This window comes from Cupressus sempervirens, chromosome 2 (assembly GCF_028749045.1).
Source record: "Cupressus sempervirens isolate cs-2001-9-10 chromosome 2, ASM2874904v1, whole genome shotgun sequence".
Taxonomy (NCBI): Eukaryota; Viridiplantae; Streptophyta; class Pinopsida; order Cupressales; family Cupressaceae; genus Cupressus; species Cupressus sempervirens.
Genome location: NC_143119.1, coordinates 742,983,065 through 743,010,631, shown reverse-complemented (window position 1 = coordinate 743,010,631; position 27,567 = coordinate 742,983,065). Strand labels below are relative to the sequence as shown.

Below are 27,567 nucleotides of genomic sequence, written 5' to 3'. Positions count from 1 at the left end.
TCTTTGAGCTTCATATGCAACATGTTCATTCCATTTAGTTTCCTCAATTATTTCCCTGAGCCAAGATTGTAGGCCCTTGTATCACATATTGTAAAAATAAACTCATTTTCACCATTTCTAAGTTTCTGAAACTCTTGAATACTGGTGAACCATATGCAATATTCAGTTTGTTTTTAGTTTACATTTTGAGTATGAATTGCACTTCTCATGGTAACTTGTCTTTCATTCAAGTATGAATTATACTAAGAATCTGAAGAAGTTTCAATTGCAATTATTAAAAATAAAGCATCTTGGCACTATAATCAGAACTGAATGTTGGCACACTCCTAAAATTAGCCAAACAAGGAATTCTCAGAACGCTTCAAGTGTTCAACTCCCAACTACTTCCTCTGACAAGTACCATGATTTTAACTTTTAGTTATGACACTACTAAGAAAACAAGTAGAAATTCAATATAAAGATTCTGCATATTAAATAGTGTTTCAACTGTGATCATAGTTAGCTGACTATGTTTGCAGATCATAACTTCGCAGATGAGAATTGTTTAGTTTATACTCAAAACTTCAATCTCAAAATCCAAGACAGAATTTGGTTGTATGCCCCAAGTAGTAAAGCCACCTGCCCCGTATGCATAATCCGGTGAACACTGCAATACAGTAAAATACTAATTATCAGAAATCCAAATGAAGTGAAATTAAAATTATAAATTTGTAAATCTAACATTCTTCTTCAACTCCTAGGCAACAATACTGAATAACATCTTTGCAACTAATTAAAAATAGAAAACTAATGGCAAAAGATGCCTTAATGAAAAGTGGAAATCTCAAGTGACAGCAATTTTATGCTTACAAGAACAGCCACCACATTATAAATGAAATTAATACTGATAGTGTTAATTGGTATTCATCCCAAGAAAGACCAACTATTGTGGAAAACAACATTGATATGAAGTTTTCAAATTCCATAAACAACAAACATAACAAGTATAGTGATCAGTCACAATTTCCTTCCTATGATTGTCCCATCTGTCAATAGAGATGAAAATTGAAAATCTTCAAAACCGCAGTATGAAGAAACATCTACATGTGGTGAGACAAAAATACATTATGTACAAATCCCGAAGCATACGTTCACTCGGTATCGAGTTGCAAGATGGCTGCTTAACTACCATTGAACATATTGTCATTCACAGAATGGTAAGGACACAGATAAACTCAGTTTGAAATATCACAAACTATAAGAAGTTGAGAGTTCGTCATTCAAAAAAGGTTTGCTACGATATCATATTAGGCCTCTAGTTAGCATACCATCATTACATTTAATGACTGTAACTTGGATGTAGCCTTGCATGAAATCCAAAGCAATTTAGATAAGGTAAGATAGTTTTTAGACGATCTGGATTGTGAAAAAAAAGTTTGATGTCCTATTGAATGAAACATGAATAACAAATTACATTATATAGCCAAATCATACTTTCGGAAGTACTCTCATGGTTATAATTGAACATAATACGTGTTTGCACATCCAAATTTGGTTGATTTGCAGTGTCTAATGATGTCAGGATCATGATTAAAATCTGGTAATACAAGCTTCATTACAGAAATCCCTTTGGTAGAAAGATTTCATATATTTGGAGTGGTTCTAATGAAGTGTTTAATGAGGCTGATTGCAGACGCACACAAAAGGTCCAACGAAAAGTTTCAGAAATCGTCATTCACATACCCAGTTGTCAAGTTGGCCTCAACAGCTCCCAGTTCTTTTGTGATCATTAAAAAAAATTCTGATACATAGGGTTATAAGGTTTGGCAAAATATCATTGCTATATAGTGGAGACTAAATTATCTAATATCCAGAAAACATAAGGAAAAGGGGAGAAAACCTCAAAACATTATCGGCTGGCTAGATGCAAAAGTTAGTTACATCTCAATGTGCAAGAAAATTGTGTGGGAAATGCTTTTCACTTCCACTTACATAAAAATTGTAGTACAATTCCTACTATACTCTTACAAGTGATGCTTTCTATCGTACAATCAAAAGATCACTGGCGGTAAAGGCACTTTCCCTTTACAGTTATAAGACATAGATGTTCAGAATCAGATTCAACTAAGGACTGCTTTTGATCTGAAAATGATGAAATTGTCTGCACCTGAGAATGAAAATATTAAACCAGATGATTATTGCATTAACAATGAACATTTAAATAGAGCTTACAAACACTAATAATAATGTAGTCTAAATAAAATTTAGAAATAGAGAAGACGATGGCTCTGCACTGCGATCTGATGTTCTACGAGGCTAGGGCCTGCGTGCCCTAAGCCTGCTACTCCCGAGCGTCTGTTGCAGTGGCTGCAGCTGCTTTTTCTGATTTTCGCCTGCATGTTGGAGAAGATCTCTACATTGGAGGTGTGGAGTACTGCGAGGAAAGCTTTGAAGGTTTTTGTGAAGTCAGGGCCGGCCTGAGTTTGGCGCTCAGCGGGTGCCTTCTTTCCTCAGTGGTGTGGGAAGCACTATAGGCTTCTGGTAGATCTGATTTTTGGAGTTTAGCCTGGAGATATTGCATTTAAGTCAGAACATGGGGCAATCGGATGCCCCTGGGGTTCAGATTTCGACTAAGGATCTGGAAATGGCTGATACATCTTTTCAAATGCGAGGAGGAGCTAAAGGCCAGATGGACAATATCCCATTTGGAGAGAACGTGGCTTCATCAAATGGTTCTATCCGAATTAGGAAGACGAATGGGTGTTTGGAGAGATCTGATGATCGACCAGTGTTAGTCATTCAACCGGAGCAAGTTTCAGAAGATGTGGAATATTGGGGCAAGCATGCACTCATATGCAAGTTTTTGGGTCTCCGACTCCCTATAGCTGTGCTGGAATCATGGGCACATCGAACTTGGAATCCAGAAGGGGATATGGAAATTCTACTGGCAGCTAACAATTATTTTATGGTTATTTTCTCATGCATGTCGGACAAGAACAAAGTATTTGAAGGAGGCCCATACTTCTTTAACCAAGTTGGGCTATTTATCAAACCCTGGCACACTGGATTCAATTCCGCTGGGGAGATCCCGTCTTGGGTCCCTGTGTGGATTCGGCTTCCACGTCTGCCACTGGAATTTTGGAGAGAGGATATTCTTCATTCGATATCTCTTTTGCTTGGGAAACCTATTGGGTCAGCCACCCAAACACAAGATCGGAAGGTAATTTCATATGCACGAATATGTGTGGAGGTTGATCTTACTAATCCGCTACCGGATTCTATGGAAATTTGCTTAGGTCATTAATCATGGATTCAGCAGTTGGACTATGAGACTCTACCCTTTAGATGTAGGATTTGCCGTGAGTATGGGCACTTGCAACGCAAATGCCCCCGAAATAAATTTTCTCAATCATCAACAACCACGATGCCGACCCCCAAGGATGACAAGGGTAAAACCCCTATGCCAGCTGGTCCCTCTGGGGATAAGGAGGGTTTTATCCCAGTGAAGCCGCGCAATAAAGGAAAGGAGCAGAAGAGAACTTGGACGAATAGACAAGGTGATAACACCTTCAATAGGTTTAATGTGCTAGAGACCTTGATACAGGAGGAAGGTTTACCTGTTGTGATGGCTCTCTTTTGGATCCCCAGCTAGAGGAAGTTGAGAATCTAGTCCAGATTCTTGAGGAAATACAAGGCCAGCCAGTTAGTGTAGATGAATTGGTTCAAGAGTTAGGTTGTGATATTCCTGGTGGCTCACATCCCCGTGACGGTCCAATTATCATAGCCTCTACCCATCCTGGCAAGAAAGGAGTGACCGACAACACAAAAGGCTCTAAAGCTACAACCATTTTGGGCTTACAGCAAAAGCCCTTTAAAAAAGGGACCTCAGAGAAATCTACTAAGAGTGGAAGGAAAACGGATCAAGAGAAAGTTAAGATGATGGGTGAGACGTTGGTTGAAGCGGGGTTTGTGAAGCCCATTGACTCCCACTTCGCGCAATCTTCTAAATGATTGTTATTTCATGGAACGTTAGGGGGTTGAACAATATCCCTAGACAAAAGGTTGTTCGTAGATTGATTGATTCTCACTCTCCAGATTTTTTTTCATTCAGGAAACTAAACTTTCAATTGACGAATTGAATAGTTGTGGGCCAAAGTTATGGCCCCATGGTAGCTGGCAGGCAATAGGTGCTCAAGGGAGCTCAGGCGGTCTTGCTTGTCTCTAGAATCCTAAGAAGGTGACTCCCCTGTGGTGGATTGTGAGCAGATCCTCCATCTCTTTTATGGCTTCTCACTTTGAGACAGGTGAAAGGTGCTTGTTTTCCAACATTTATGCTCCTATTGACTTAGTTGGCAAATCTCTTATGTGGTCACATATTATATTTGTCCGTTCTTTAGACCCTTTCCTTCCTTGGATTGTTGCTGGAGATTTTAATGCAGTTACTAATCTTGAGGAAAAGAGGGGCGGGATTTCTCGATTGGGTCCTTCTAGTATGCTTAGAGACAATATTAGTTCTTTGAACCTTATTGATGTTAAACCTGCTTCTGGTTTGTTCACCTGGAATAACAGAAGAAGTGGGATGGAGGCTATCTCTGAAGGGCTTGATAGGTTCCTGGTATCTTGTTTTTGAATGAATTTTAGATGGGTCACCAGTTCAGATATTGTTGATTGGAGAGGCTCTGACCACTAGCCTATCAGGCTCTCTGTCTCTCCTTTCAAGACTTCTAAGAATCCCTCTTTCAAGTTTTAACTGATGTGGTTGAGGGATCCTTCTCTTCAGAATCTCATGATAGCCTGGTGGTATGAAGGTAGGCCCCCTCATGGTACTTCCATGTACACCTTTGAGAAGAGACTTCAGCATGTGAAATTCAGGTTGAAACAATGGAATAAACAGTGTTTTGGGAACCTTAAAGAGCATTTAACGGAAGCCCAGGCCAAGTTGGAGAATGTCACTCGCCAGATCAGGGACCATGGAATGACTCCTAATTTAATGTCTGAAGAATCCTCAGCTCTGAGAGAGATTGAAGAATGGGAACTTCGTGAGGAAATTTTCTGGAAACAAAAGTCTCGAGTGGATTGGTTGCAGGAAGGAGATAGAAACGCGGCTTTCTTCCACAACACTGTCAAAGCTCGCAGGTTTGGAAATTCCATTACTTCTCTTGTTTCTTCTTCTGGAAATCATCTCTCTTCCAGGGAGGCAATTTCTTTAGAGGCCACTAATTACTTCTCTAAGCTCTTCTCTAAGGAGGAACCTGTTTCTTTGGTGGAGACAAGGGCTATTTTAGATTGCATTCCTCATCTTGTGTCTAGCAGTATGAATAGAGATCTGTTAAAACCTGTTATGCTTGAAGAACTGGAGAAGGTGGTATTTGGTATGAAGAAAGGTAAAGCCCCAGGCCCAGATGGATTTCCCATTGAATTTTTCCAAGAGTTTTGGGAGATTATTAAATTTGATCTTCTAGAAGTTGTTCGGGAATCATATCAAAATAAACAAATGCTCAAATCCTTGAATGCTACTTTCCTGACTCTCATCCCCAAGATTGATGGAGCTAACAGGTTGGATCAATTCAGACCTATTGCTTTATGTAATGTCACATACAAAATTATCACAAAATTAATTGCTGAAAGGCTTAAGCCTTTTCTTGCCTCTTTGATTTCCGAGGAACAAGGAGGTTATGTTGGTGGTAGATAGATTCTTGATGGAGTGGTTATTGCTTCAGAAGCTATTCATTCTATGGCCGCATCCAAGGAAAGAGCTATGTTCATTAAGCTGGATTTGGCTAAAGCTTACGACCGAGTTAGTTGGGTGTTCCTTGGTCGTGTGCTTCTTGCTTTTGGATTTGATATGGAGCGGGTGGATTGGGTTCTCAGCTGTGTGAATTCCACATCCTTTTCAGTCCTTATTAATGGAGAACCTACTGATCTTTTCTCTGCTTCTCGGGGGCTTCGGCAGGGGGATCCTATCTCTCCATATCTATTTATCATTATGGCAAAGGCTTTGGGCAGATTTATAAAATCTCAAGCAGGAAAGGGACTTGTTCATGGCTGGAAGTGACACAATGATATTCCAGCATACACACACCTCCAGTTTGTGGATGATACTAGATTGATGGGTTTGGCTACCATTAATGGAGCAAGGAACTTCAGAGTGATTTTGGATACTTATTTGAAAGCTTCTGGACAGCAGATTAATGAAGGTAAATCATCTATTTATTTTCAAGTTACTTCCCTTCCTTTGATTTATCTTGGAGTTCCACTAGCTCTGGGGACTCAGCTGAAAGATTATTGGCAAGGTCTGTTGGACAAATTTCGTAGCAAGGTGAGTCACTGGACTAATAGATGGCTCTCCTCGGCTGGAAGAGTCACCCTCCTCAAGACTGTGATTCAGGCTCTTCCCATTTATAGGTGTCTAGTGCAAACTCCTCCCATTGGAGTTATGAAAGATTTTGATACTTTGTCGCGACAATTCCTTTGGTCAGGCAATCTCCTCTCTTCTAGATGGAGCTTGGTCAAGTGGGACATTGTTTGCCTGCCTAAGTTTGCGGGGGGATTAGGCCTTAAATGTATGGCTCTTGCTATCAAGGCTCTGGCAGCTAAGTTATATTGGAGATGGTGCAAGAATCAAGATCGCGGTTGGGCTAAAATTCTAGCCCATAAGTACTTCCCAGGAGAAGATCTCGAGGATATTCCTAGACTGGAGCTGGATGGTAAGGGATCCTTTATTTGGGACACTCTTAAAAAAGGTGCTCCTCTCATCAAGGACGGCCTCTTCTGGATATGTAATGAGGGATCGAGTGTGTTATTCTGGCAAGACTCTTGGGATGGCTATCCTCCAATTCTCTCCAACCATCCACATCTTCAGCCTCTATGTCTGATTTTTTCAGCTGCAGGATGGACCAAAGTTGTTCACTTCAAAACTATGAAGAGATGTGGTTCGATGATTGTAGCTAGTTGGAAGGATCCTCAGGATTGGCCCCCGGGGGGCTCCTCGGAGATTCGGGCTGAGCTGGCCAATCTTCTCTCTCTTAGGCTGTGCAGTTCTTCTAAGGACAAAGATATCCTGGCTTGGGGTCCCAGCCCTAAAGGTATTTACAGTGTGGCCCGAGGGTATGCTCGGCTGGATAGTCAGTATAATGAAATCCAGGAAATTCCCTGGTGGCGGATGGTTTGGAATAGATTCTCATGGCCTACTTGGGTTGGTTGCTCAAAAAAAGCGTCTTACTTGGGATAACCTCCACAGAAGAGGATTTCAGGGTCCTTCGCTTTGTCCCCTCTGTAGGATGCATGGAGAAGATGTTTCTCATTTATTCTTCTTATGCCCTCTCTGTAGAGAAATCTGGCATAAGTGGTGGGAGGCATGGTGTCATGAATGCATTCATGCTGAATCTCTGATTGAGTTTTGGGATAGCCTGGGTAGGCCCCCTGCAAAAACTTCATTCCTCCAGGTGGCCTGGGCTGTTGGACCTTGTTTCATTCTTTGGAATCTTTGGCTGGAGCGTAATCGTCGGATTTTTTGTAACTCCAGCCTGGGAGTCACTAACTTATGGCAAGTGATCTTGAGCAGGCTTCAGGAAACTATCTATGCTAAATGTGATACGACGGAGCCAGTGGATCCTAATGACTTCAAGACAGTTAGGAATTTGGGATTGGTGAACAAAGGGTTGGGTACTAGAAGCAGTAAGAGATCTCAGCCTCTAAAAAGGAGAGTGTGTAGGATAGGGAGATGGAGACCTCCACCAGATGGTGTCCTAAAGATTAACACTGACGGCTCCTCCGGTGGGAATCCTGGACAGGCTGGTGTGGGAGGGATTGGGAGAGATGCAGATGGCAAGGTTTCTTTCATATTCTCTGTTCACAAAGGAGTTCATTCCAATAACGTGATGGAGGCCTTAGCCATTGAAGTAGCTATGGAGTGCGCTTGCTCTCTTGGATGGAGGAGACTAGTGTGTGAATCAGACTCTCAGATTGTTGTGGACATGATAAGGAACCAGAGAATAGAGGACTGTAACTGGCATACTGCCTCTCTTGTTAGAGAGATTCTTCACTTGAGTAGCTTTGTAGATGAGATCTCATTTTGTCATATTCCCAAGGAATGGAATGGGGTGGCTGATGTCTTGGCTAAATAGGCTTCGGAGAAAGGAGCTGGTTGGGATATTTCCAATAGGGATGATCTTCCTGCTGATTATGTGGGGATTTTCGAGCATTTAGTGGAAAAAGATAGAACTTAATGGCTTTTAGGTAGTGGTTTGATGGATTGGGCCTGAGGCCTTTGTAATTTGGCTTTTCCTGAATAAATTTTTACCCCTTTTTTCCAAAATAATGTAGTCTAAAAATAGATTAAACTAAGTAATCTGATAAACAAAAAAAAAAGTATAAATGACCATTAACGAAGGTTCTAGAACTATGTTACCCGGGGACGCGTTTCCGGCAAAAATTGACCCGGTCCCCCCGTCCCGGAAACTCGGAAACTTCCGGAAACCTTTCTCTTTGCTGTCCCATAAAATTAATGTTTCAGTTTTGATAATTTGTTTGATTTCCACTCTCATGTGAACTCTAAAGTTAAATTATTTAACACAAACATTATATGTTAAGGTTCTATAATTTATATAAGCATGGGTTATCCATGTTTTTATATGAATATTTAAAATTTCCTTGTATATTTTAAATTTTGCCTACTTTTTATATAGCTGTTCCCACTGCCGTCCCCTGCTCCGAGAAAAAAAAATTCATCCCGGAAACCCATTTCCCCGTCCCCACATCCCCCCGTCCCAAAAACCTGGGGTAACATAGATCTAGAAGAACAAGCTAAATATAGCAAGACCCTAAGATACTAGAAATAACTCTAATACCCTCCCTTAATGGTCATCCTATCAACTACCCTACACAAGACAATAAATGTCTTGTCGTCACAAAAACATCAGAACATTTTGTTGCTGCTAAGACCCTCCCTGGATCTGCAGAATGTTAATGAGTGAGATTAGCCTAGGAGGAAAAAAAGAAAAGGCAGACCCCTTCTTCAGAATGGTTTGCAACAAGAGAGTAGAGCCTCTACCATTGACTATTCCAAACTCTCCTAGAATCTGTAGAATGAGTGACCAGAAATGATTAGAAAAACATCCAACCTGATGTTAGATAACTGAACTGTCCTTCCCTAGAAACAGAGAAACTGAGAATAGTTATGTAACCCTCGAAACCATAGTTGGTATAATCGCCAATTTTCAACTAATCGCAGAGTTTTTGAGGGTGGCAAGTTTTTGCCAGAAAAAATTGCAACTCGCCTGAAAAAAATAGCCTAGTCTTTAACGTTTACTGGCAGATTGTTTTCCATTAAAACTCAGCACATTTTTAAAGATGGCTCGGCCGCGTGAACAGACCAACAATATAGGCAAAAAAAGTTCATTTTTTCTTCACCAGTTCATGTTTTTCAGAGTTTGAAGGCTTGAGGAGTGGAGAGAAAAAGGGTTCCAAGGCATTCTTAGGTCTGTAGAAAAAGACAAAAGTCACTGCTGCTGACTGAGTTGGCAGAAAAAATGTTCAGGTGGCAATGAAATCAGGTGCAACTTAAGAATCACGATAACTTCAAAAGGGGGCAGGGGTAGTTTGCTTAGTGACGAGGCAGAAAAAGCCAAAACCAAACCACTAAGTCCCTAAAAAATCACAAAAATAGACTGGACGCGTAGGAGGAGCCCACCGGGAGCGGACAAAATAGACAAAACAACAGACATGGCTGATGTGGCTAAAAAAAAATACAACAGATTTGAGAGCGATTTTTTCTTTTAGATGTCACTCACAGGTCACAGAAAATAATGGGGTGCAGATGGCAGCCTTATGGCAGGAAGAAGAAAAAATGCCACCAGAAAACATGTGGCCCAAAATGAAAACTGCCTGAATATCAGAAATCTGCCTTGACCTGGAAGTAATTAGAGAAACACGGGGGTTGCTTTGCCAGTGGGAAAAAAATGAAATCGTGGCACCTAAAAACTCAGCACAGGAATTAGTGAAAAAAACAAATCGCAGGCACAGAAAAAGCCGAAATTGCCTTAACCTAGCCAAAGAAAAAAAAGTGTTGTTTCTTTCCTTGTCTCTATCACCACAGAAATTCGCCTGGATACAAGTTGCTCTGACCCTTTTCGGATGTGCAGTAAAAAACCTTGTCAGGTATTCAATAGACTGAAAAAAACTACCTAGACAAAAAAAAAATCTCACATGTTTTTAACACGAATTATAGGAAAAATAAACTCAGAAAAATTTGCTCTAATACCATGAAATTTTAAAAAAACCGAATGATTATTTAATTAACAATCAACTCTTAAATGGAGTTTACAAACGCTAATAATCATGTAGTCTAAAAATAGACTAAACTAAAAAGGTCTTGAATGACCATTAACTAAGGTTCTAGAAGAAAAAGCTAAATATAGCAAGAACCTAAAATACTAAAAATAATTCTAATAAAGTATACGTTGATAGCTGAACTGAATTGCATTGTCAAAACACATAACAATGTACATGTATGTCCACTAATTGAGCTGTAAACCTTAAAAAGTTACAAAAGACTGATACAAATGCCTGCACAAAATGTAAATGGCGGGAGGAGGTTACCCGAAGTTTAGCAATCTCTCCTAGTTGCATGCCCAAAACACCTTCATCCCAACCTGCAGAGAGAACGCATAAGAAACAAAATCCTCTAAGGGATCGTATCGGAAATATGAGAGCATATTAAAAATACAGAAAGCAAAATAATGACATTATTATGGACATATTATAAGGAGTGTATTCCTAAAGGGGAAAGCATGCCAACCTCAAGTGAGAACTCAACAAACCATGGTCACATGCAATCCACATTTGCTATTCAGACCAGAATAATGCTGAAGAACAGTAGTGCCATTCCATGCATATAACTAGTTAGCATTAAATAGAGCAGGGGTTCATCATTAGGAAACTTGGGTTACAAATTTAGTTCCACCAAAATGTCATTGTAATGCAAGTGCTTGCAACTTATTACACTAAATTCAGTCCCTCAATCACATGGTCAGTCAGAAAAAAAGAGATTTATGGAGTTATAGAACCTCCCCTAGAAATTGGTGGAAATCTTAAAGATGAATTCAGATGGTAACTCCAAAAGAAAAATGTCACGACTCAAAAGATGTGTGCTCTTTCAGTCTTTTGGTATGCAATGAATCTTGGAAATCATACTAAAGTTATTACTGAAAGACATGGGAATTAAGCTCACTCTTCAGCAAGCTAAAAATTAAGATCTGGATAACATTATAAAAAATAGTATCTCAAAAATTGAAGGTCATACCTAGAGAGAGGTAAGTGACTGTCCTAGAAGTGGGCAACTAGCCAATCTGGTTACCCTCTTATAACCATCAAGGCTCAATGGGATCAACCAGGTACATATGTAAAATAAAATAGAAACCTAGAAAGCAAGTTTCTAGTGAAATGCCACATTTTGTTACCCTTTGGAACCCTAAAACATAGTGAAATGGTGGAGAACATTAGTACCACCACTCCGAAGAAAATCCACAATAAATAGGAAAACAAGGATGTGTCACGACTCCAAAGATGTATCCTCTTTTGGTACACTATAAACCTTTGAAATAATACTAAAAGTATTACAGGAAGACACTAGAATCATGCTTACTCTTCTAGAAGCTAAAAATTGAGTTCTGGGTAATGTTATAATGAATACCAACTGAAAAGTTTAAGGTCACTCTTAGAAGGGTAGCTGAAATTAGCAGTTAGAACCCTAAACTTTAAAAGCTAATTAAGTTAAACAAGTGTCTGCATGAAAGAAAATAGAAACTAAGAAGCAATTTTGTGGCAAAATGTCACATTTGGTAAGCTTTGTGACCCTTAAACTAATGAAATGGTAGAAACCATTTGTAACTGAACTCCAAAATTGTTTTAAAATCCTTACTAAAGACAGTTCCATTTCAAAGATAATGAAGGGATCCTACTAGTGAGGCCTTGGAACCTGAATACAAACCTTTATAGTTAGTCTTGAAGAGCACCTTGTTTAGGGTGACTATAGTTAGAACTTAGAAGAGAGTAGTTTATGCATCTAATTACTCTTCAGCTTGATGCAAGATATTTTGCATTACTTCAAGAGGTAGAAATATGGCTTCATGATGCCCTCAAGTAGAGTATTGAAGGCATGGCAATCAAGAAAATAACAATTTGGCATGCTCAGTTCAACTACTAGTATAGATATCTTAAATACATCCATCTAACAAACACCAAGAAGTTTCAGTTGTGAGCTATTTTATTTACTACATACATTGATGGACATATAATTTAAATTTTTAGTAAGATTCAGTTTACTTTACTTTATCTTGTTTAACAAGCAATTTTTCTTTATTTAATTGAAGGGTTATTTTACTTTTGTATGTAACTTTTAATTTTACTTGTGGAAAGGCCACGATTCATTCCAGTAATCGTTTACTTTGTTTTACTATGAAAAAGTATTCATCAGCAGGAATTAATATACATTTTAAGATTTTGATGTCTATATATTCATAAACTAAATAACGACTTTTCTACTATAATAAAAAAAATTTTAAATCAGTTTAATAAAAGACAATTTTTAAGTGTGTTGTCCATGTCTTCTGCAGTGTATGTTTGCAAGTTATTGTACTCAAATCTGCTGTTTCAGTTGAAGTTTCATTTTGCAGTTTGAATTAATTTTCTATGCTCAGAATCAATTTATCATGGTCAGAATTTCAACATGGTATCAAGGCACACTAACTGGAATCTTCCAGGTTTGTAAATAGAATGTGATGCCTGATGAATACGAAAGGTTAGAGGATGAACTAAATAACCTATCAGAATCCTTATAGGTTGTGACTTATATAGACAATAGGCTAATTGCTCCTGTGATCAAACCATTCTAATTAAGATGTGATGCCATAATGCTCCATTGGTCAAAAAGCATAGATTTGCACCTATGATAGGCTATTGATCTGATTATAAACCATAGGTTACAGTATGTGGTACTCTAATTCCTCCAGAGATCAAAGCATTGATCTGTGCCTACAAAAGGCTATTGATCTGTTTATTTTCAAATTTCAACTCATTGGTTTAGTTCATTGGTTTTCAACAACTACAAACATGACTAGCCTAGATCTTGAAGTATATGGCTGCCTATCACCTAGACAACACTTCCAACTTTACTCCTTGGAAGTGCAAATTGCAGATGCTATGAAGAGAAGCTGATCTTTGGGTCTAAACTCTATTTGGAAACCAGAGTTACAACTCCTATGGAATACATACAATTACTTAAACAAAAAGAATGAAAATCATTTTGGAATTAGTGAAGGATCATTTGATCTCATATAACACTGAGAAGAGGATAGCGAAAGAGCTATATAATGCATCGATCACGTCTCAATTTCTCCAGTACGATATTGTAAGGACAATCTTATTGCAAAACATATAAGAAGCGTAGACATGATAGCCACCTACCTAGTGAAGATCAGACAGCTTTGTGATCAGCTCATTATAGTATGGGTAAAGGACGAAGAGTTGGTGCCCATAGCTATAAACAGGTTCTCTCCATCCAGATATTTGTTTTCTCAAATTGTCTAAGCTCATTCCAAAGTTAGGAATAAACCAAATTTTAATCTACTTCAATCAAAATTGAAGATTGTCATAGACAAGCATTCATCAGGAAGGTAAAAAAAAGGTTGCAAGAAAGCACTTGGCAAGTGTGATGACCCCTTGTGAGTAGTCTATTTATATATGAGCAAATTTATTATAATTGTATTCTATTTAACTTAATAACATAATCAAGTCAAGAATAAGCTACATATGACCTAGAAAATTCATGCTATTCTGATTATTACTCTGGCTTAGAAGTAATGCTGAGATACAATAGGTCGCTTTGACATCAAACTCAACGTTCTCCCTCAAGGATTTTGTGGATCCAAGCCCTTAAGCCTTTCTTGTACATGTTCTCAAAGTGCTCAGGGATGCTGATCCTTACCTATCTTGAGATAATCTGCTGGCTGGATTTATACAAGCATTTCCCGTATTGTATCCCTACTCGTTTCTTCCAGTTCAGAATTATAACTGGTCTGAACATGGGTATTATTGGAATAAATTGATAATAGATAATATGGTATGTACTTACCTCAGAGATACATAAGTCTTGTTTTATTACAGAGTATCTTTCCTTCTGTGCTAGTGTTTATATATATATCAGATACAGATGACAGGATTTATTTATTTATACTCTTGTGGCTCTGTATACTGTGTGCCAGTTATCAGCTGTATAAGCCGTTTGTACCACTGTATTATATTTCTCTTTTTTGCTGTAATATTCCTGATAGTCAATACAGTAAATATCATACTGTTCATCACATGTCCAAACTAAAGTGACACGGATATGCTTTTGATTTGTTTATAAACTTATTCATTTATTGTTGTTTGTTTGCTATGGCCAGGTTGTAATTTACATACTCCTTGACTCCCGCTGGCCTCTACAAGGGGGTGATATATACAACTTTTAAATCATCTTTCACTATATTTATTGTGGGTTGAGACGCGTAGGATTCCTTTGGTGGCACATAGGATTTTAATCTCCTCTGTATTATAAGTCAAAAACTGTTTGCATTCCATGTGTAATGGTGTTGCCCGTTTTAATTTGATTCTGGTCTTTTCTTTTTCATATTTTGCCTGTAGCGGGGGGGTACCTTTGTCATTCCGATTGTAATATTTATAATATTACTTTTCATATTCTTGCGCCTTTTCATGGATGGATGTATTTATTAATTTGCTTTTTATTATATATTATAATAAGGTATGGTTAGTGTATGTTTACATATATGAGTTCTATTCGACTATTAGTTTGTACTTATCTATTTATTCAGTATTATTTTATTTTTTTAGCTATCAATTGCTGTCTTAAAAAGATATATAATATATGATTTAGTTATTAATAATCAATATTGATATATGTGTTCACTAAATGCTTCTTACAAATAGGGCTACCATAGTCCAATACTTATTTAACAATAATATTGAATATTTAGAATATATAATTAAAAATTTTGAATCTTGATTATTTTTAATTATTAGCTATTATGACTCAATATTAAAATTCATCAGTAGAGGGGGATATTACAGCAAGGGTCAAAGGAAATGACCAAAATCTTATCAGCAAGCAATGTCAACTGTCTAAAAAGTAAAATAATACAAGAATAGCCAATATGCTTCTCAATGTCTAAGGAAGATAAAGGTGAATAGCAGATGTAGGCAATTTGTGAGGAATGTAGAAGCTTCAGTAATAGATGTTCTACGTTCCAAGCTTGAGACAACCTTCTCATGGTGTCATTCTTTTAATAGTACCATTTCTGGTTTAAGGTGGCATGTGCAGACTAGATAGTCATAAACAAGCATTTATCAGTAAAGTAAGAAAAGGTTGCAAGAAAGCACTTAGCAAGGGTCAAAAGGAAATGACCTATCAGCAGGGGCTGAGAAAATTAAGCACAATCAAGTGTCTCAAATACCACAAGAATGGCCAAAATGCTTTGCAATGTCTAAGGAAGAAAAAGGTGAGTAGCAGATGTAAGTAATTTGTCAGGAATTAAGAAGAGCTTCAGCAATAGATGCACTTCATTCCAAGCTTGAGACGGCCTTCTCATGGTGCCATTCTTTTACTAACACCATTTTTTATTTAGGGTGGCATGTGGAGAATAGAGTGTACTGTCCCTCCTATTGGGACTTTACTTGATTTACTGTAAAATTCCCATCTAGGGTTTGGATTGTGCTCAGAAAGAAAAGTTAGCTTACTTTCTTAATTTAGAACCTGCAATCAGATTAGTTTCATAGTCATATAGTATATGTGGTATTCCTCTGAGGCTTTATCCAATGACTCATCCATGCTATGAAGCCCCCAGGAGACCATTTAAGATGCCTTACACCTATCCATCAAGTTTAGGAGTACAAAGTGCATACGCCATTCAACCTCCTAAGGAGCACAGATATAACTTGATCGTCTTAGCCCCCTATGGGACATGGAAATATCTCTTAGAGAGAGAGAGGATTGACTATGATGAGATATATGTTACAATTGCAAGATAAGCTTCAATCAGAGTAATTAAATCTCTTGTATCTAATTTTGGTTGGTTTTTAGATAAGATGAATGTAAGACAATTTTTTTTAATGGCAATATAGAGAAAGGAGTGCATATAAATCAAGCTAGGTGGTTCGAACTTTGAAGTGCATAATTGAAAGACACATGTAGGCATAACGAAGGAGTCTTTGTATGGCATGAAGCAAGAATCAAATTCTTAATACTCAAAAACTGATTAGTACTTAGTGAAGTTGGGCTTCACCAAAACTGCTGCAGATCTTAATCTAAAATTATCTATTTAATAAATTTTAATTTTCTTGTTTTATTCCTGTACGAGGATGGACTGATATGATGCAATGAGAAGCCCATAGCATGATGCAATGAAAAAGTTGGAATCCAAGTTTGATCTGAAGGGGTATTGACCTCATAAACTATTTTTGGGTCTTCGGGGGTGGCGTGGGATAAGAGAAGGCTTCCTAACTGAAAAAAAGTACATGATAGAAATTCTAAAAGAAGTTTTGGAAGATCAATTGTAAATTTTGTAAGCTCTGCGGTATTCCAATAATTCCAAGTTTGAAGTTGACTGTAGATTGGAAAATCAGATTTGACAGATCATTTTGTGTACAGAAAATTGTATAGGTACACTCACATATTTGATATATACTAAACATAATATTTGTTGTGCAATGAATACATTGGGTCAATTTCTTGTTAAAAAAAGGCAAGTTCCCTAGATTACTGCAAAACATGTGCTATCATATTTGATGGATAGCGGTGAATTCTGCATTGAAGTATTTTGGAGACTCCAAGTTAATCTTGCATGACTTTGTGGATTCAAATCCAGTAGGTGATGGTTCATGGTGCTACTAGGAAGAGTGCTTTAAGTTTTTGCTTAGGGTCGATCACACTATCCTAGTTCAACAAGAATCAGGCAGTAAATGCATTAAGCTCAGCTGAAATATGGTATCAGGCAGTAATTGCATTAAGCTCAGCTGAAATAGAGCAAGCAGTTAAAAATCTACAAACTGTTTTTTTTTTTCCAAATAACTACATAACTCAGTGAGTTTCACTCTATCACTTGTTGGCTTCTCAAATTACTTATCTTGGTTCAAATGTATACATATGATGATCCTATAACTCGAGATGAAATATGAAGAAGGGTATCCATTTGATTTATAGTACACAGAAAGAGAGAAGTCGCTCAAAAGCAATTAATTGTCCATCAGTTTACCAAATTGAAGACCATAAGCAACAAGCACATCATTCATCATAAACTCAAAAAATTTAACATGCTCACCAAAATACAAGATGGCACTTAGTAAATAAATTTATGCAATTGGAGAAGAATCGAAAATGATAGGAATGATCTGACTTTGTTGTATTGATGCTTATTGTGAACAAGAAAGTACTGTAGCATTTCAGGATAGGTGCAAATGCGATACTAGTAAATTATCACAATAAAAATTATGTAACCCATACTTCTTGTTCCTCCTGGGGCCTAAAGATAGACTCTAAAGTTTGAAAATGTTTAGAACTCTTGGGATTTTATTCAATAGTGATGTTTGTGAAGAAATATATACTTATTTGCATACATCATTCTTTTTGCAAATACTCTCTCGAATAAAAAAATAACAGGAACAGTGATTTACCTTTAATAACTTTTCCCTGTCCTATTTTAAATGTGAATGGTTGTTGTCCTGGATCTTTTGTGCTGTTCAAAAAAAAATGTAATAATCAATAATAACAATATAAAACTTCATATTCCATAAAGAACCATTTGAAATACTAAATTCAATTAAACAAAATTATATTTTCAAAATACAACCATGGAAAATGGTTACCTCCAGAACTTCTGTGACAGGTCACCATTCTTACCTGCATTATAGAAAGAGCACTAGAAATTAGACAAAACACAGAAGGATTTAGTACTCTGAGATTTCATTAGCAAACTTGGAAATGCACCATATCTTGCCAAACCACCTGCGCCCGGGGTACAGAAAGAGAATAAAGAACATGAAGAAAAATAACTAATAAGGAATAAAAAATTTTAATGCAAATAAACGAACTACGAAAGGAAAATGAAGGCCAAAAATTTCCAATAACAGTATTGAAGCTTCGATAAGTTAGTAAACACTATTTTACAAATGAGAGAGAATCTGTCTGAATAGCAAGCACTGTTTCCAGGCGAAAAAACAATATTACTCAAGGTTAGAGGGAGATATGAGAAGCAGAAAAGTACACACAGCATGTCAAAAGAGATAAAGTAAAAATATGTTCGTCACTTGAAAAATTTTAGCATCAAAGTGAAAATAGATGGAAGAAAATGGCATCCAAGTTTAGCCTCTTCAATTTCAATTACATAGGAGTTTGAATATAGATTAAAAAAGGATTAAAAACATCACATGCTAAGACAATATTTCACATCAGTGGAGCCAGCAGAATATGCCCTGCCTGAAAGACAGAGATCAATCACAGCAGAACTGAATACCATAATTCTTACTAATACAGTCCTTCAAACCAGCCTTTATTCCATGCTGAGACCGCTGCCAGAAAACCATGAATTTGAGCATTTTAATTGCTAAATTCGTACCCACTGTAGAGCAAATGTTATGCTAACTGTATAGAGTCTCCACCGATAACTCACAGTCAAGACACCAAGACATCATAAATAACTAAGAACTCTAATGTGAAGCTAACAAAAACACAGAACAAGTTATATCAACCAACTTGGGCATGAAGTGGATATTACAAGCTGCATTTCTCTTGCATGCTATCCTTCAATATTCTGGACATGACTAAGTCAATAATCAATTTTTAGCCTGTTCTAAGTAAACAAAAGAACTAGCTCTCAATTCAGTTGACACGATGGTATCTGCAGAGAAATGTTACATCCGCATGTTAGGATCAAACAATATTGGGGTAGGGGTCGGGGGTGTGAATCAGTATAATCAGTATTACAACATTTTTATACCAAGCAATAACTTTGAAACTTAACAATAAACATCCACATATAGCAATACAGGAAAGTGAACCATAAAGCAATAAAAAACTCATAAAACCATGATTTGTTTTCGAGGAAATCCTCGCCAAGGGAAAATCCCTGTGGGATGGTACACGCAACTATGTACTAATCTGATAATACTTTGCTAGGAGTTTTTACTCTATTAGAAGTCATTAAATAGATTTAGTATGTTAGTCCTTGTTAGAGGACTTGACCTCGTTTGAGGTCTCAACCCTGTTAGGAGTTGTATTATAATAGATAAGCTCACTGCTTAATGAGGACTCACTGTCCAATTACAAAGATAGTATATAAAATACCAAAATGACTATACTGACATCACAATGCCTGATTAGTCTACAATGTAGCTTGCATTTGCTCTAATCCGGCATCAAGGTTCACATATAACCATCAAAATAGCATCATAGCAGCATCACATAATCTAACGAAATCTAGTTCATCCATTACCATGCTCACATATGAAATCTAACTTTCCTTTATACCCTTCTTAATCATTTTACCAGTAGGCTAGCAAAATGTCTTCACAAAATGTGTGGCACAATCTCCAAAAGTAATTAATAATTATTAAGCAATGTTATCCGAGAGTTAACATCTAGGATGTCGCCCCTACAATACCAAGTACTTGAATAGGAAAAACAATTCAATTCCTTAGGCCATTTGCCTGATCTTCAAAAATTGTTCCCGAATAACTGTGAACTCTTTCAGTTTACCCTTTCCATCCAAAATCATGTGTCAAGCACAATCTAACCATCGGCAAAAATATCTGAAGCACATATAAATTTCCAAAATTGTGGCCACATCTGGTTAATATACTGTGTTCGTTGATCAAAACTGTCTGACAGTACACTGTCTTCATAGAAAATACTTAGACGTATTTCATGTATGATATTACCAAAACTAACTATTAGATCCATCACTCATACTAATTGATTATGTTGCCAGCATAAAATTTTAAATAAGTGTTAATGTCAAATCAAAAACTTACTCAAAAAGATTTATCTGAACAATACTACCCCTTATATCATATAGTGTAATTCCTCATTTCTCACTTATACTACTCCCCCTTTCCCATAAATGGCAGAGGCGAGAATCAAAAATGCTATGTACAAGGCAAAATTGTCCATCAAAATACACTGTATGCTATACAAACCTCAATACATCGACAAAGTTTACCTTGAGGGCTTCAAAATCTGTATCCCAAGATTTCTCCATCTTCTCTGCTACCTGAATCTCTCCACTCAAAACATAAGCTTCTATCTCATCTGCTTGCAAATCTGTAGGCCTGAATAATGCATATGATTGCTTTGATGATTATAACAGATTTGGCTCCTGCATGATTTCTAACTTTGGGGTCAACAAACTTCCCAGTGTAGCAAATCTCTAAATTACTCATCTCTTTCTCTCTGCAAAATGCTTATCTTATCCCTTGCTTTACTTACAAGTTTATCACAATCAGTTACAGTTTGCTTGGACTTCACAAAAAGTACTACTATCTTTTCTAAATTTTCTTCTTCTTCCTTAATACATTTCTCTACATCATGTACATGCTTAGCTGACATCACACAAATGATATACATCTCCTATCCTTCATCTATACATGCCTTTATGTCCTTTATATGCTCGTCAATCAACTTAACATCATTTGCTATTGAAGCACATACCTTGCTAAACTTTTCAGCTATATAATCTTCCTTTGCTTTTGCTTTAGCTCTAGCTAATTGCTCCAGTGATGAATAGTCTGCATCAAAATCATTTAGTACCAAATACAAATCATCTACAATATCATTACCTTGAAATGCTATTTGAATAGGCAATGTCTTGTTCAATTTGTCCAACGCTCAGCTGAGTACTCTTGATTTCTCTTTGTCTCCTTCTCAAACCTTTCCTTTGCCTTAGCAAAGGCCATCACAGATATCTTCATGAAAGCATCTTCATCATAGGACTCTAGGTCTTCATCTTTGTTCATACTGGCAATTGCTTCGCTCATGTCAATTGTCATCAATGTCGTTATCCCAAATGTGGTAGGTGTCTTTGTGATGCTCTCAACTTTTCTTACTGTCACCTCTGAACTCAAAGCGATGTTATCCTTGTCAGGAGGATCAACATAGCTAATTGTAACTTGTGGGGAATATTATTTTGGTGGAGTAACGCTTTGTTCAGCAAGATCAATAGTGATTAGTGAAGGTTTACCTTTATTGATCACCCTTCTGATTTCTTCCTCTGTCAAAATATCCTCTTTCTCTTTCTTCTCCTTCTCCTGATCTTCTTCTTCAATGATTTCTTCTGCTTCATCTCTGGCCTCAAGCAGTATCTCATTTATTTCATTATTAGAAATGATTTTTCCCATGAAATCTTGTTTTTCTTTCTATTTTTTCTCCTGCAAGGGATCCAAGGTGATAGGTATGCATATTACAAAGAAGTGTGGCTGTTGTACAATACTAAAAAACTGATTAACATCCTTTGATTCCTCAAGTGGATTAATTGTTTGTTCGCTAATTGATATTCCCTGTGGCTTAGGTCCAGGAACACTCTTGTAATCAATCTCATCAAGTACTTATGCCATGGACTTCTCTGTTTCCTTGGAAATCTCCTCATATAGACTTGCCATTATCTTTCCAATTCTCATTTTGCTTTTCATCTTACTTCTATCATTGCCCAAAATGTCTTTCATTTCATCAACAGTTACTGAAGTACATAGATTGCGTAATGTTTGTTCTCTTATCCTTTGATCTTCTTCTGGAGCTAATTGTCTTCTCACATCAAGTCTATCATGTAGATCATTCGGTAAACTGCTCTTAAATTCTAACAAATTCCTCTTAAAATTCAAAAGGTATCTGATATAACAGAATCCTCTAATAACTTTAATCCCATTCCTCGTATCTAGCATAATACTTCTCTAACTGATCAATCTTACCTTCTTTTTCAATTCTACTTACAATATTCATCTCTGGTTTCTAAATTTTCTTTTCATCTTCCTTCTTCTTCTCCTCTCGAACTGTTTGCTCAATTGCCACTCATTTTTCCTTTGGTTTCTTTCTTGCCTTAGGTTTAGTGACCTTAAGTTTCTTAGAATTAGGCCCTTGTGCTTTGGCCTCTTGTCATGATGACTTTGTTGGAGTGGGTTCACTAGGCTTCTCTGCTTTAACAGGTGGGGTAATTTTGGATGACTTTCTTGTTACCCTCTAAGGTGCTGGTGTAACCTCAGTCTAACTGACACTACAGTTGGTACAGTAGGTACCTCCACTAGTTGCACATCCTCTGTAACGTCTACTACATTCTCTTTGCTTGTCCCACCAATATGATCTTTCTTGGCATCTTCACTCTCTTTTCTAAGGACAGTCATCTACTCCTTGGAGATTCCTTCCTTCACAGCAATTCTATCTACCATCTTTTCAACTTTCCTTTTTCTCGAACCTTGTATAGCTCTTCTCTAACTTGGCTGCACTTCTCCTTGGAGGTGCCCCATCTCTCAGCATTAGGGTCTTTAGCTGATGCAGAATCACCTCTAGATAATGCTCAACCATATCATACACCACTTCATAGCCCATGGGATGAATCCATTAAAATCTAGGTTCAACTGCCTCCATGCTCGTGTAATCTGTCTCAACCATAAAAAGTATAGAGTCTGCACATTTGTCCACAATCTATTTGGATATCCTCACTCTCTGTTTCATTTTTCTCTGAAATCCCTTAAACAAACAAAACAAATCACTGTCAATCATATTCTAATGTTGCATTTGTAGTGCTCAATGATCAAAGTTGTTGTAGGCACATAATCCTTCCATGCATGTGGGTGCAGATTAGGAAAACTATGAATGATATGAAAGAAAAGGTGTAAGATCAGCAGTCCAAATGTGAAAGCCTACATCTTATCATGCTTGATCCTTCTTATTTTCTCTAGTAGCTATTGTCTACAAATCTCACAGATATCATAGTGCTCATGCTCTACAACCATTTTATAAGTTGTTTGTATCACTCTTGCAAAAACTGAGTTTTGCCTACTGTTGCGGTCCATTTTATAACCAAGAATCTTTGCAATCAACCACACATCATGTTTTCTTATGTCAGCAAGGGTCATGACAAATTTATCCCATTTGGAACCTGGGCCCGTTTCAACCTCCTTCACCATGTCACCATGTTCATTGCAACGGGTATATAAAGCCAGCATTATCAAGACCAGTTACTAAGTGTATCAATTCTTTGGTAATCTTTACTAGTGGATCTCCAAACCAGAAGAATTGGTCATGGATTCTGATAAGAACTATTTTAATCCATTTTGTTTCCTCAAATTCTTCGAAGCCCATCACATGCACAATGATTAGATTTTTGAGGTGTTTGAATTGATCTTAAAAGATTTTTCATCATTATATGTCTTGCCCAAATCTTCCCAAATATCAGAATTTCCAATAACCTCATACTTACTATATATGTAAGCCCTGATATCCTCTACATGCAAGACTTCGTCGGGGGTTTACAAAAATGCTCCCTCAAGGTCATATTCCATTGATTTAAAGGGATGCTTCTCAAACTCGTACCTTGGTCACACATTCACATCATAAATTTGGGATTTATCAATGGTTAACAAGCTCAATTCAACTTCTAATACTTCCAAATAAAGCTCACAATGCAGATAAATACCTTTCAACAGCGTCAAAGTAGGGTTTGCTCCAAATTTCTTGAAATCCTTGCTCAAACTACCAATTCACCTTATGCACTCCTACTAGCTCTAGCGACTGAAATGGTGAAGAATGAAACAATTTCAGTCGTTAAATCCTTGCAAACATTAACTGTCATAAATGCGTTAGGACGCATTAATCAAAAAGCTAATATAAAAGTAGAACATGCTCCAACTCACAGCGATCACTCCTACCATCTTACAAGCATCTGCTAAAAGAGATTGTATCTCTCAAATCCAATACTCCTCAAGCTAAGCTTGCAAAGATTAACTCTGCAAACTCAGGGTCTCAACATTTCAAGCTAAAGTGCTCCCCCTAATGCTATGATAGCCAATTAGGTTGATGAGGAGGGTTCAGTGCACGAAACTAATTCTCCCTTATCCACAGCAGCATTTTGTTCCTTCTCTTTCCATACCTTGTTATTTCCATTGTTACTTTCCTTCACAAATATTTTGTTTATGTACCCATAGCTAGTCTGATTACCATTGTTGTTCCTTCTAATATTAGGTGTCCTCATACTGTTCACAAATCCATTGAATCTGCAATATCTAATGGTATGCCCTATATTATTACACTTATAACACAGCAGAATTTGTTACCTTGGTCCATTATGATTCATTTGTAGCCAGCAATCTCTAGCAATGTGTCCAAAGTTGTTGCACTTGTAATATGTATTCCCAATAGATATAACACTGTTGTTTCCCAAAGGTCTTCTTGTATTAACATTTGTTCTTTCATTTGTTCTCTGATTAGATCTAGCTGTGTACTCATGTGATTTATGTCCATAAAGCCAACAATTGAAACAATAACTAGTAAAAGGTTTAGTATCAGTGTTACCTTTCCAATCTTTTTTCATGTGTCCAAATTTGTTGCATGCAAAACATCTTCCCTTGAACTTCCTTCTATGTTCTGTAGGTTCTTCAGTAGTTGTCTGAATAGGATCTTCAAATAGCTTTTTCTTCTGCCTCTTTAGAGCATTGACCATCATGATAACTAATTCCCGTCATGTCTCCTTTGGGCTTCTGTTGCATCAATTACTCGTCAAGTTTATCATTGTCTGAATAAAGCTTCTCAAGATGTAGCTTTGTTCCCACAAGCTCACCCTTCATAACATTAGTGTAATTCTCAAGTTCTTGACAATTTGTCTTTGAAATTTCAAGTCCAGAGTTTACCTTTCCAAGCTAAGCATTCAATTCTTTGCATTAATCTGTCTTTCTTTTCAGGTTTGCTTCAAGTTTCTCTCTTTTTGACTTTCCTTCTTCAAAGTGATGTGATTCAAATTCATGCTTAAGTGTTTGAATCTCCTCCTGAAGTTTTGCAATCATGTCTGATTCATCATCTGATTTAGGTTATTTAATCTGCTCAACAAGCTCTTTCCTCTTTATCCTTAAAATGTCAACGTGATCTTCGAGTATCTTGATGTAATCATGTGCATCCTTAAGCTTCATTTTCAATCTTTCCTTTTCTTCATTTGCTTTGTCCAAATCTTCACGTGTTGCATCAACGTTTCTTTGTAAACTGCTTGCATCCATCAGGATCCTCCTCAAGTTGTAAGACTTCTTCTGATGAACTAAGCTCTGATACCAATTGTTAGGATCAAGCAATGCTGAGAGGGGGTGAATAAGTATTGCAACACTTTTACACCAATCAATAACTCAGAAACTTAACCATAAAATTCCACATATAGCAGTACAAGAAAGTAAACCATAAAGCAACAAAGAACTCATAACACCACGATTTGTTTTTGAAGAAACCCTGGTGGGGATGGTACCCACAACTATGTACAAATCAAAAAATACTTTGTTAAGAGTTTTGACCCTATTTGGAGTCACTAAATACATTTAGTACAGGGGTCTCAAGAGTTGTATTACAATAGATAAGCTCATTGCTTAATGAGGACTCACTATCCAATTACAAAGATAGTATATGAAGTACCAAAAATGACTATACTGACATCACAATGCCTGATTAGTCTGCAATGCAGCTCGCATCTGCTCTGATCCAGCATTAAGGTTCGCATATAACCATCAAAATAGCATCATCACATAACATAAGTTCATCCAATACCATGCTCGCATACAAAATCTAACTTTCCTTTATACCCTTCTTAATTATTTTAGCAGCTGACTAGCAAAATGTCTTCACAAAACGTGTGGCACAATCTCCAAAAGTAATTATTAAGCAATGCTATCCAAGGATTAACATTCAGGATGTCATCCCTACAATGCAAAGTAATTGAATAGGAAAGACAATTCAATTCCTTCAGCCAATTAGCCCGATCTTCAAAAACTATACTTGAATAATTGTAAACTCTGTCAGTTTACATTTTTCCATCCAAAACCATGTGCCAAACACAATCTGACAATAGGCAAACATATCTGACGCATATACAAACCTTGTATTACCAATTCCCAAAATTGTGGCCATATCTGATTAATATATTTTGTTCGCTGATCAAAATTGTCTGACTATACTTTGACTTCCTGCATAATACTTGGACCTATTTCATGTATGTATACTACCAAAACTGATTATCAGATGTAGTGATCATACTAATTGATTATGTTGCCATCAATGACAACATCTATGCCTTCAATGCCAATAACTTGCCAACACCGCAATGAGCATTTCAGAGGAATTCTACTTCCAGCAAAGCTAAACAAATTCTAAAGTGACATGATATTCATGAATTACATAATCTTAGCTTGTACTTGTCCAGAGTAAGAGAAGAACTAGCTATCAGAGAAGGTTGACCATAGTTCCAAGAATCACGGCGATTCGGCGATTCGATTCAAGCCAAACGATTTTTTGTGAATCGGTGAATCGAATCAGCGATAAAGGGTTTATGAAATAAGTTACTCACTAAATTTCAAGGGTTTTTAAAATTTTCCGATTCATGGCCGATTCGATTCCGATTCATGGCCGATTCACGATTTGATTCGACCTTGCCGATTTCGATCCGATTCCGATTCTTGTTACTTTGAGGTTGACGCAAGGGTATGTCACAAACCAGTATTTAAAACTTCCCCAACAAACAATTGAGATAAAGTTTATCTCCAATAAGGTTGGAACAGCAATATTTCAATCTATGGTTATTGAAATTTAGGGTCTGATGAGGAATAATGGGATTTTTTGGGTTTCAACTCAAAAATGTGATGGACAACTAGTTTTGTCTCCTTGACCTAATGGCACCAAATAGCTTCGAAGTGAACCAAATATTAAACCAGACTTAATCAAAGGTTCTAGATGCTTTAGGATGTTTGTTCCAACTTGGTTTGAAGTGGTTCAGCAGGTTTTAGAACCCCATCCCTTGGTTTTGATAGCAAACTCCAACTTTCACCTTTTAGGCCTAGTAGCCCCCAATTAACCCTCCTGAAGATGTTTTTGTCCATTTTCTCGAAACTTGACAAACAAATTTGCTTTTCAAACACCCTTTTCAGACTACTACAACATATCAAGAAATTTAGATACCGTTGTTTTGGACCGTACCCTGATGTTCCGCACCTGGCACTGTTTTTAGGGTTAAAATAGCCCACTTTTACAAAGGAAGTACCCACAAAACTTAACCCCAACCCTTGTGGCTTTCTACAGAATGTTGTTATGACTCAAATTAAAGAAATTTCAAACCAATTTGGTTCTATGATCACATTTACTAGTGAAACCCCAAAACCTTCACCAAAATGCTCCAAAAACAAGGGTTTCCTGTTTCAGCACCTCAACAACACTTCAGAGACCAAATGAATGATCCTACAATTTATCCTTGACCCTGTGAAACTTCTCCAATCATCAAACTATGGTCTTGTTAAAGAAGATCCTCT

At 37.1% G+C, this 27,567-nt stretch overlaps 1 protein-coding gene across 1 annotated transcript in view; it reads right to left on the bottom strand.

Moving 5' to 3' along the window:
* Nucleotides 1–251: 251 nt before the first annotated feature.
* FKBP12 (FK506-binding protein 12) overlaps nt 252–27,567 on the bottom strand; it is a 40,512-nt gene continuing 13,196 nt past the window's right edge. The window contains exons 2-5 of the mRNA XM_089815277.1: nt 17,896–17,929; nt 17,704–17,765; nt 10,579–10,631; nt 252–646 (exon numbers count right to left, since the gene is read on the bottom strand). Of these exons, the coding sequence (XP_089671403.1) occupies nt 545–646; nt 10,579–10,631; nt 17,704–17,765; nt 17,896–17,929 (251 nt within the window). The 3' untranslated portion in view covers nt 252–544. The remainder of the gene's footprint in view (nt 647–10,578; nt 10,632–17,703; nt 17,766–17,895; nt 17,930–27,567) is intronic.